Raw genomic sequence first — 12,104 nt, forward strand, 5'->3', positions numbered from 1 at the left:
ACGAGAGTTGTGTTCTTGAAGGCTCTACCATCAGATCGCTTCCCGTGGAGTCGATGGGGAAGGAGGAGAGAGAGGATTCGAGCATCCAAAGTGCAGAGCAGAGCGACGGGCGAGAGGGGAGGAGGATAGCGCACGGGGCAGAGGGCGTAGTTGTTTTAGGAAGCAAGATGCTTCAAACGGTCTCGAGAGCATCCATTATATGACGCCAGCATCCGGACCGTTCAAGCTGGATTGATGTGTAAAGGGATGTGAACCGGGTTCGATTGAGCTATTTCCCAATTGGGTTGGGTTGGGTCAGATTCGTGGACCGAGAGCAAGGACTCACGTGTTAAAATTGGAGTACATCACAGATCATATAATTACTGGATCACTCGCAGCACATATAGGGTTGATTGATTACATGATGATGCATCAGAATATAATCCCGGTATTAATGATGAGCGGGTAGGGATGGAAGTCGAAGGGTTCGAGGCATTAATAACTTAAAAGCCCTTCTCAGTGGTTCAGTCCCGGAGCACGGGGCTCCGGACGCTCAACAGGGACACGTCGTCCAGCGAAGGACCGCAGAGCGAGCCGTCGACCTTCGTGTGGTAGAAGGTGCTGAAGAACACGACGCGGGTGCGCTCCGCCACGGCCGTGAACCGGAGCACCCCGCGCTTGTACCCGCCGGTGCCCTTGGACTCGTAGGGGATCTTCGCGGTGCCGCGGCCCGCGAACGCCTCCACCACCATGGACCCCACGCAGCCGTTGCCCGCGTCGCCGATGGAGAAGGCCAACGCGTAGACCTTCCCCGGGACAGTGCGCGCCACCTGGGCGAGGGCGCTCTCCTTCCCGGCCACCAGCTCCACGGCGCGCTTGCCCCGGGGCACCGAGAAGTGGTCGGAGTCGATGTACTTGACGGCCTTGAGGGACTCCACCGTCCATCCGGGCAGCGGGGAGTGGTCGTCCTCGATGTTGGGCGGGATCAGCACGCCCCAGGTGGTGTTGGGCAGCACATATGGCCCTTCCTCGAAGTCACGGTTCTTCAACAAGTTGTCTGCACCAATGCCAAGAGGAAGGGAGCAAAGCAAATCAATGCATGCATGCACAGACGCGATCGATCAGCTCGGCCGACGAGCTAAAAGAGTGTGGGTGCTTGTGCCTGTGTGTGTGTCCATCACTTACCGCCGGTGAGCTTTGGCGGATAGAGGGTTTTGATGGCGACGGAGTCGATGAGAGGGCCGCAGGCGGGGTCCTCCTCGACGCCGGGATTGTGGATGACGAGGTGGACCTCCTCCAAGGTGGCGCGGAAGGCCCAGGCGTAGGAGTCCCAGCCGTCGCTGCCATACGTGGTCTGGATGGGGAGCAGGCCGGAGTCGGGGGTGACCGACACGTTGAGGCGCTCGTCCTGGGCGCAGGTGCGGGCGGCGCTGAAGGTGATGGAGTAGTACATGCCCTTAACCACCTTGAGCTTCTGCTTGATGGACGCCTCGTTACCTAGCCGGACGGCGTACGCGCCCTCCGGCACCACCAGCAGCATGTCCCCCTGCTTGTGCCCCGACTCGATGTACTCCACGAAGCCGGAGATCTCCCACTGCGGGATGGCGTAGCGGCTCATCACCTGCGTCCCATTCAGGTCCGACGCCTTCGGCTTCGCCTCGAAGTTCCCATTTGGCAACAGACCTGTAATTGCATCACGCGTGCAATCAATTAGCTAACAAGTAAAAGATTAGATCTGGATTTGGATTTGAAGATGAAACTGCCCCGACAAAGGCAGGCAAAGGGACACCGTGGTTTCAGAAAGATGAATGGATCGGCCATATTATTTTGTTGTCGGAGGACGACACCCATGTGAACCTTCTTTCACCTGTTCGTCAAAAGTACAAGTGCTGACAGGCATCGACTCATCGAGTGTCAGCGAAAAGTTAGTCGGCCGACCCGTACCCAAGTTTTGCCTTACATGCAACACAGTTTGAGCGAGGGCATCTATTGCTCCAGCTACCTACGGAGCCACCAACTCGAGTCGTCAGACCGTCTTTCCCGTCGTTCTCGGCTCCAAATATATGTCGGGATGACGGCAATATGATTAACTCGCAGGTACAAGTAAGTCCATGGTAGATTAGGTTCATGAGGCATGGAGAGAAGGGATACAAACATGCATTTTATGCTGTGGCGTTGCTTTCTTTCCAGGGTAATAATTTAGATATGCCTATTTAGCAGCTTCCAATCGAAGCGAAATTGTCAAGTACGAGGGAGGGTATGACTTTTGTTTATTGGCCGTAGCACGTTCTTGGAAGTCAGAGCACGCGCTCAAACTAGGAAGGGAAGTGAAGAAGCAGAAAACAAATAAATTACTGGAACACGAAAGATTTTTGTAGCAGAGTGAATGGCTGGTGACAAGTAAATCAAACAAAGAAAATGCAGTAAACACCGAGCAGCAGTAAGTAGATTCGAGGAGTAGAAATAAGAACAGGGAGACGCAGGCTAACCATCGGTTATGGCCAAGGCAATAGGAACGGCGGAGCAGAGCAGTAGGATCGCCGCAGCGCAATGCATCATCTTCTTCATTCTTCGAGGGTTGCAGCGCGCAAGGAGAGAGAGGAGGTGGTGGAAGAGGCCGGGGAGGGAATGGTTGTGCCGAAGACGCTTTGGCCCTTTTTATGGTGTGTATGGCAGCAAAAAGCCCCCCGATGCTAGCGCAATATCGAGAATGCCAACCGCGCACTGATCTCCGCTGCCTCAAACTGGCCTTTGCCACGTGCGGATGGGCCGCCCATTCGAACGCTGTCTCGCGCGGGATGACGCCTCCCTTCTGCGTTCGCCACCACAACTGGGGGAGTCGTGCACCGCCTCCCGATCACGTGGGGCTGCCCCCCTACCTCGCGCGCCACGCCGCTCAGGCGAGAACATGCAAGGGTAGTTTCGTCAGTTCAGATCCGATCCGTCAACTTGCTATTGTCTCGCTCTCACGACTCCACCGGCGGGAATCGAGCTGACCACCACCCGCTACGCCGGATTGGTGTCTACGTAAGCGAAAGAGACATTAATTTCGCTAAACTCATTATAATACGATCCCACTCGTCTTCCCCAATCGACGGGTAAAAACACTAATGGAACAAAGGAGGGGAATAATTCCACAAAGCTTGAGGTTGGTAAAAGACAGCAGAAGGCGTGGGAGCATTAAAGTACGCTCGGAGGTGGTTCTGCGAAGGAGGGGGGCGTGTCCCTATCCAGGATAACAAGCGTAACGCAGGCAGTAAACGGGGGAATCTCCGCGCCGGTGCCTCCCCCAAGAGATGGATGCCGTCTTATCAGATGTGTCCTCGAGGGCCACAGAGATGCTACGCCATGTGCATGCGAGGGTGTCGCGATGGCGACTTCGGTCAATACTAAACTTCACAGCTTTGCTGTCGTCTTAGACGAGAGACAGTCGAGACCTCACTGTCTCATCCCGACTGGATCTCCCTGTGGCAGATCAACCCACCGTTTCTCCTTTGATCGAGGGATGCGAGATCGACAGACATGGGACCCAGAAAGCCCATAGAGCGAATCACATGTAAAGGCCCGGTTGGTCAGGGAACAGCCCACGAGGTGATGGGTCCAAGCCGCCGGATCGAGATGATTCGCTCCCCTAACCCAATCTTAGCCATCGGAGTCGGCTCTTGTTGGTTTCCCGGAAGCTCAGGTGGGGTCTGCGGCACATGTCCTGCCTTGCTCCGCGGAGGAGGAGGAGCGCCGTCGTGTCGGTTGACAGCCGCAGAAGCCGCGCCTAACTTAACCATGGCCCACATTCTCGACGCAGCGAGTCTCTGGGTCGAGTTGTGGGTGGGTCAGATTCATGTACCGCGACCATCACATCACCTCCGTTCATCCCCCATTCTGGACTTGATCTGCCGACTGAATGGTTGTCTCTTCCAGTGAATTAAGAACGATCCGCCTGCAAGTGGCTGAGGTCTCCTTCATCGTCATAAACGAGAAGAGTCCGATTCGCGAGCAAAGACAAGTGACACAGGTCGTCGGCGATCGCAAACATTTCAGGTCACACGGTCCGATCGAACTGGTCCACCGTATAACAGTTATGGTGTTCCATGCAATTATTTTTGGTCTAATGCTATGCCACGTAAACATGTTCTACACCACATACTGGAGGTACGGTCTCGCGCAGACATCACCTTGCCGATGTCACTATAAGAATCACGACATTTATAGATTAAAGTGAGCTATAGCCGTCTGATCAACCGAAACGCCGCGTTCGACTCGTCGATTGTAATCAAGACAAGAAGGTGGGAATATGAATCACCACAGATGTTAAGTATTCCCAAATGGTGGAGTATATTGTAGATTTAAAACATCAGTTGACTGTTTCTGAAATGTCAACCTTCTCGTGTTACGGTGGGTGTCCTTCAAACTTTGGCCGAATTTTTTTTTGGAAAAATGTCACATTTTATAGGTTTTTTTTTTTACTTTGGTGCACCCTATTTTTTTTAAATTGATAATTTTCTTAAAACAATAAGTGAATTGATACATTAAACGGTTATTTTACATTAAAATAGTGGCAAGAGACACCATGAGCACAATCGAAGATAAATTAAATAATTACGTCAGTCATCCTCCATGAACCGATATAATTATTTAATTTATCTTCGATTGTTCTCATGTTGTCTTTTGCCACCGTTTTGATAGTCTCTTCCTCTCGTCTATTTTCGTCACACTTTATGTGTTTCATTTTGCTCACCTAAATGTTTATCGGTTTTGATTTCTATGTTTAATTATTTTAAAATTATTTTTTGATGATTATATATGAAAGCACATGTCATTTGATGAACATATGATGACATTTAGGGTATTTCAAGTTTCTATGAATAAAATCTCAAATAATTTTAATTATTGAATTAAAAAATAATCAAACAATTTTTATTTTTTATATTTTATCTTCAATTATATCTTTAATTACTAAAAAAATTAGTCGAATCATTTTTGATCGTCCTCACACCGGGATGGATAATATTGATTAAGTCTTGAGTAAAAATCTTATGTCTTAAGATAATTATTATACACTCCTATGTCTCTCTAAACTTTATCCTAATATATATTTTTTATTTTATTAATTTTTAAATAAAATCTTAAATAGCTCTTCTTCACCGCCATACATTGAAATCATATTAGAGGGAGAGAATAACATGGTAGAAAAAAGAAAATGACAATAAAGATGAAAGACATGCATAGTAACAGACAAAGGCGAAGAGGATGACAATGATGAAACAATAATAGACTAAAAGTGATGAGGATGATGACGACAGGATAGGCAAAAGGCGAAAATGATTGAAGGTGATCTTAAATTTTCAACTCATTGATTGCTATTAAAACAACAAAGTTCGAGTATAAATCACCACGGATCTTAATTTTCCCAAATAGTTGAGTATATTGTGGATGCAAAACATTGGTTTACGGTTTCTGAAATGACAGCCTTCCGGTGCTAGGAAGAGTGCATCGAGTCCAATCCTTACAACCTTCCGGGCTTATAAATTTTAGTATCTGATGTAGGTTTGCTGTTCTTAGAGTGTGTATCATTCAGTACATTTTCTTGATTATGAAATACCAAACTCCAACATAAACCTTTAGATGTGATGTTGGGGTTCCATCACATTTTATAACTTCATCCTCTTAAAAGGGGATCAGTTCTTTCTTACGAAAGTTAAAACCTACATGAAAGTACGAGTGGCATGACACGTAAGCCATTATCGACACATCATACCCTTTTGATCGATACCTTAGTTTCACTTAATTAACATATTATTTATATTAAATGTTAGACAAGATTCGATCTTATACGATTGGCGACATAATATAAATGAGGGTGATTAATTCGACCCTACAAGGTCAGTCTTGATAAAAAAATTGACTTAACAAATTGTTACGTTATAATCATCGAGTTCAATGCACGTGATCTCATGATCGATTGATGGGTGATTAATGTTGTCTAGTTAAACATCCTCTAACATCGATATTTGATTGAATCTATCAAACCCTCACTAACTTAATCGAAGGAGCATTATCATTTGTGCCTCTAATGTATTTTTTTATAGAGTCGATTTGAATCCTTCTGACTTTCCAATACTTTAGCCTAAAATAAACTTATAAGTGAATCTTGATCATCTCCAAGCTCAATTAATATGCTTGCCAATTAGAATATATCGTAACACCTCTCGACACTAAGAAGATGATCGAAAAGAGAGTTATCACGAAAAGAAAAGATATCTCACCAGTGCACGATCTATCTGTACTGAGATACGTCCCTTGTCTGCTCAAGAGTCGAAAGAGTTTCGTGTATTCAGAGGTCTACTACGTATCCTCATATGAGCCACACTAAACTTCCATTGGACCAGCACTGTGTGTTATTCACTATCACTATCCTGAAACCACGGATTGTACCAAAACCAAAACCCGAATACATATATACATGAAATTACTTGTTGTTCTTTAGAAAGATTATTACTACGAAACAAACCAAAGAAAGCTCCTTTCCTACTGAACGCCCAACTTTCTTTAGTGCACAGCCATGATTTCACGTGCAGTTTGGACTTCCGATGAGCGAGCTACCATGACGAGGGTCTATCCGGCGTACACTGATGAGTGGATTCAATTGATAGATTGAGTTGCCATGGGTGCAACCCCGAATAGGACAGATCACGTCGGATGAGTTATATGCTGCAAGTTCAATCGATCGTCGGAACTGCGTTATTCCCTTGTTTGTACGATTACAAGAAAGATATTGACAGTTTATGGAAAGTTTCAGTTATCTTAGTAAAGAGATTGACGGTTTATCATAATATCTTAAGCTCGAATCTCATCTTCATCATTTATCTTTTGAAAAAAAAAAAAATCTTTCATCACTGGGTGACAATGTGAGGTTACAGTATTGGATGTGATAATAGTAAGCAAGCTAATCAAGATGATAATGATTATTATACTTAGAGATTTAAAATTGGATTGGCGGTTGTTGGTGATTGTGTGATAAGTAATTCTTAGATCTTTCTTTCTTATCGTAGAATCTTACACTCGAATTTTGTTTTCATCACTTATCCTTTGTTATAAATAAAAAAAATTATCTTTCTAATATAACAAATTGATTAGAGCTATTAAACGAATTAAGACATAGCACAAATTATAACCCCCAAAAAGATGGCAACAAATCTAACAGGGCCTTAACAAAGATAGCCCGCATGTCTAACTCGGTCTCTCTATCCCAAAACATTTCACATGCGAAATACTAGCTAGTCAATACGCCGACCGACCAAATCAAATTACCGAGTTGCGATGACACAAAGGCAGCACGAAATCGCAACTCAACTTTCACATAATTGGTCCAATTGCTTTTTGTGAATCGAGTGAAATGACCGCTATTGTTACATTTGGAGTTGTGCAAGTCCAATGATCATTGTTTGGCTCAGTAACGATCAAAGGTGTACCAATTAAGCTCGACTTAATTGATCGAGGCTCGAATACGTATGATCATTCTCATTTGTGCTAAACAATGATAAAGGTTCCAAAAGGACCTATACTCACCGACTCAATAAATAGAATTGGTGATGTTTTATCATGATAGTTTCACTCGATAACTATTAAAATAATAATATTAAATCGTATATTAATTGAGGAGTAAAAGAATTAAGAGTTTGTTAACGCCAGAGTCATCCTAGACTTATCAAGAGGATAAAATCATAAGGGATGACTTGAGCTCTCGATCAATTTAGATGAATGAAGACAAATAATGACTTATCATCTAAAATCATTGATTAGTCTCAAAGATATTTATTTCTCTTTAATAAAAATGGGTATTGGTGTGAATTGATCTCTGTTTAATAAAGATAGGCATTGGTGTGAATTTCCCCTAGAAATTTGCTATCAACTGTTAAATGCGTAAATCAATCATATATATTCTTAATTTTAAAAAGAAGATTTTTATTGGTAATCTCTTTTGCTATTTAGAACCTGAAGTTTATTATTCATAACCCTTTCTTTACTATTGATAATCTTTTAAAAAATAATAAAATATTATTTTACTATTTAAAACCCTAGTATTATCGACTTTAGTCTTTCTTTTTTATTTTTTCATTCACACAATCCTTTATTTTATCCTCGTCGACATCGTTCGATATTATCTATCCCCACTCGCTGTCCCTTTGATGTCGTTCTTCAAAAAAGAGGAGGAAAAAAAAGAAAAGAAGATGATGAAAAAAAAAAGGGGGAGAAGGAGGAAGAAATTATATTTATGTCTATTTACAAAGGAATAGTTTATAAATATTTAAAAAAAAATTAAAATAAGATTATATATAGTAAAAAAGGGATTTTAAATAGTAATATACTTATAATCCCATTTTAAGAACTTTTAAGACTCATAAGATACCCCTTTATAAATGGATATAAATGCCCTTGTCATCTTTCCCTTTTTTTTCTCTTTCGTCTTCTCCTAATCACAAGCACTAATGAGTGACATGATGATGTCGAATGGGTTTAGTATTCTCTCTCTTCTACTCCTAATTGTGAATGATGAGCGATGTCAACAAAATCGAATTCACCTATAATTAAAATGATTTACCAATAACAAAATAGGGATTGCTAATAACATGCTTATTTAAAAAACTGACCACAAAACAAAGTGATCTATTAACCTCCTTTCAATTGGCAAATTGGCAGTCCTCCGACACAGATTCTACTGATCCAATTCAACTCCATCAATTCATTAGGTGTATCATGAACACGATAATAAATCTTAGGTCATCGACCGATCAAGTTGTGCTCAAACAAGACGTCCTTAATTTTCTTTATTATCATACTTCATTTAACTGAATCTTACTCGATCAATTGAAACTTGTTTCAATTAGACGAGACAAGAATAGAATAATGATATCATATTGATATAATATATGATATAAAGGCAATCCGATAATATGTCATATCCCTTTGTATGCGTTGTTATCTAGTCATGATAATCGAAACATCATCCCATAAGGATAAGGATGGTCCATTTAGCCAATAATTAATGGCCATCAATGTCAATATGAATTGTTACTTCATAACTTAAAATGTTCGATGAGTCAATGATAATTGATGGCCGACAATGATGGCTAACTATTCCGTATGATCATCCTCAGAGTTATTCTAACTCCGAGCCAACAACCATTGATGTAATATAAATTATCTCTCAAGTACATCGAAATTATTCTCTCATGCTTCCCGAATCCTCCACTAACTTAAGTATAGGATATCCTTTATTAAGAAATTTCTTATCTTCCCAACATCCAATATGTGCTAAGCTCGAAGCATGCATTTTTTGGTGTTAATAAATTATGTGAATGATCATTCTAGATCATGAAATCTAAACTGTTTTCTATTCACTTAAAACTTAGGAATTACACTAATAAAAAATATATATATATATATATATTTATTTATAAAAGATAAATGATAAAGACGAAATTTGAGTTTAAAACCTTGCGATAAACTGTCAACATCTTTACCAAATTTGATTCATACAAAACAAGGAGTTAATGCCCAAACTAACTACACACGTTGATGAACTAATTCACACTCTATATTATCTTTACGTTCTTTCTCTAACATGGCACAATTGTTCTCTTCGTGTAAGTCTCAATGGCTTCGATGTCTTCCCGTTACGATCGACGTGTAATAAATAGCATGGACATGACATGCGCGGTTTTGATTTCTGGCCATTTGACTCTCTCAGAGGAAGCTTTTCTTCTTCCATAATGGACGTGACGGTGAACCATCAAGCTGGTTGGAGGATGGCACATTTCTGTGCGCGTTGCCAACGAGAAAAGAACACTAGCTTTATTAGCCACAAGGACTCACCGATCACCAACAACGGGAGCCGCCAAGGCTGACAACATCACTTTCTAGATGGACCGCTTTCACACGACACGTTGTTCAACATTCGTCTTCATCCTAATTGTTTCATACGTGGCAGCCACGTGGTGAGAAAACGAAAAAAATCTCACTCCATGATATGTCACGACAATAAAATTTGAAAAAACAAATTCTTCCAATATTTTTTGATCACATATGACTTTTGAGACGATTGATTATTAAAAGGTAAACACGAGAAATTTCTCTCTCTATTCTAAACTTATTTCAAAAGTTTAACTTAGACGTTTGATGAATCATGTCGAAACCTTCTTTCGACGCTAATATTGGTGCAAGAAAGATGAGATCAGAATTCTTAACGTAGATTGGGTATGAATCAAGTTGGGTTGGTCAAGTCATTTGAAAACGATCTCGAGTATCATATAATAATAATTATCTTTTTTTTAATCATAAAGATAGGGGTGTCGAATTCATCGAGCTCTCAAATTCATAAAGATAGGAGTGTCGAATCGGTTTCGGTTTTATCAAATTTAAAACCGAACCGTTGGTCTAATTTTGATTCGATTGATAAAAAAATTAAATTACTTTGTCAAGATTCAAAACCAAATTATTAGATTTTAAATTTAAAATACTAACCGTTACACCATCAAATCTATTTTATTTGCCGGTTCAGACTCGTGAGTTTGGGCATTAGTTCCGATTTTTAAGAACCGAAACCATATTCTATGGTTCGATCTTGATTCAATTCGAAATCGTCGGTCCATTAACCCGGTCCCGGATCGACTTTGAGTTGAACCGGTTACCGCGTGCTTTGTTATGCTCGGTTTAATGTCCTCGATCGATCATGTTGGATCGATATCACGGACCTCTAATCGAGGTAAGCTTTAGAAGATGTCAACGGAGCAACAGTAACCCATGTCATGATTGGTCGTCCCAACCCACGTCGTTGTCACCGAAAACGGCACGCCTTGGGAAATGATCCCAGCCAGTAGAGCATCGATGCTCTTGCGGCAATCATGCCAAGCTCGACGGAGAGGAGAGCTGTTCCGGAGATAACATATAGCGCTGGGACAAGTTTATGCTGCTCTGCTCTCGTGTCGCTACTACTAACACTAAACCCACCTATCAGATAATCCAGTGGATGATGTTTGATTTGGACCCTATGATCTGGACGAGCTTCTACGAACATCTTCCCTTCCCACTGAGACCATCTGGTAAACGTTTCTTTTGGTTTAGTCCAAGTTGCAGGGCTGCCTTGACCACAATCTTGGTCGTTCTTGCTCGTTTGGGTTCACCGGGATCCACCGAGTAATGATTTATACCTCGCTTCTTTGCTCGGGACAAGCTTCCACCACAGGCATGTACAAGTCTATCCTTCTCCCGTGCCTCCTCTCCTTCCTTTTCCTTTCCCCTCCCTCTCTCGCAGATGTCGGCACCGCCGCCTCCTACGGCCCGCCCTACCTCCGTAAGACGCACGCACGCTCACCCACTCATCTCTTACACCATCGTTCCCAGTGGTCCTTAGTTCCCTGAGATTCTTACAGAAGTTGTCCTTCGTGATAGCCACGGCGTGCTACGGGAGTGACGAGAGCCAGTTCCCGCCGAACAACCTGTTCGCGGCGGCGGGCGACGCGATATGGGACAATGACGCCTCCTGCGGGAGGCAGTACCTGGTGAGGTGCCTCAGCTCCGCCACGCCGGGGGCGTGCACGGACGGCACGGTGCAGGTCACGGTCGTCGACTACGCACCCTCGCTCGTCTCCGCCCCGTCTGCGGTGGGTGCAACCATGGTTCTCTCGGAGACGGCTTATGGGATGATATCGCAGTCGTCAGCGAACGAGATCAACATAGAATTCACACAGTACGATACTCATCATTCTCTTCTCTTTACTCAATCATATACGAAGCACAGAATCATCCTAGTAATTGCACATCGATTGTGTTGGAAGGCAACCTTTAGGAGGCGACAAGCTTCCTTCTTACCAGTAGTAATCATCATAGTAACTTCAATAAGATTTCCTTTTTCATGTGATTCTCTTTTGCTTGCAGGGTTTGATTTGAGGGAAGAGAGACAGAAGGAATCAAATGTATGTATGTTTATGGTTGGATTTTTTTCGCTTCCTACAGCCTCTGTTTTGTCTTCTTCATTAGTTGGCCATTTGTCCCTTCACGTCAACTCAACATGATCTCTTTATTACAGTTTGACCTTACAATTTACCCGTACCAGTTCTTCTACTTTT

General features: G+C 42.8%; 2 protein-coding genes across 3 annotated transcripts; one reads left to right on the forward strand and one right to left on the reverse strand.

The window, feature by feature from the left end:
• Positions 1-326: 326 nt before the first annotated feature.
• On the reverse strand, positions 327-2,624 carry LOC135631973 (BIIDXI-like protein At5g11420). The gene is made up of 3 exons (XM_065140177.1): positions 2,469-2,624; positions 1,165-1,662; positions 327-1,036 (listed from the first exon to the last, which is right to left on the reverse strand). The coding sequence occupies exons 1-3, from the start codon at positions 2,545-2,547 to the stop codon at positions 504-506; spliced, it is 1,110 nt and encodes a 369-aa protein (XP_064996249.1). The 5' UTR covers positions 2,548-2,624; the 3' UTR covers positions 327-503.
• An 8,286-nt stretch (positions 2,625-10,910) lies between these two features.
• LOC135582403 (EG45-like domain containing protein) lies at positions 10,911-12,099 on the forward strand. Of its 2 annotated transcripts, none has more exons than XM_065138721.1 (3): positions 10,911-11,329; positions 11,409-11,725; positions 11,914-12,099. In XM_065138721.1, the coding sequence occupies exons 1-3, from the start codon at positions 11,291-11,293 to the stop codon at positions 11,918-11,920; spliced, it is 363 nt and encodes a 120-aa protein (XP_064994793.1). In that variant the 5' UTR covers positions 10,911-11,290; the 3' UTR covers positions 11,921-12,099. The 2 variants fall into 2 exon arrangements, with proteins under 2 accessions (XP_064994793.1, XP_064994792.1); XM_065138720.1 differs by having other exon boundaries at positions 10,920-11,329; positions 11,428-11,725.
• Positions 12,100-12,104: the final 5 nt, after the last annotated feature.

This window comes from Musa acuminata, chromosome BXJ3-2 (genome assembly GCF_036884655.1).
Source record: "Musa acuminata AAA Group cultivar baxijiao chromosome BXJ3-2, Cavendish_Baxijiao_AAA, whole genome shotgun sequence".
NCBI lineage: Eukaryota > Viridiplantae > Streptophyta > Magnoliopsida > Zingiberales > Musaceae > Musa > Musa acuminata.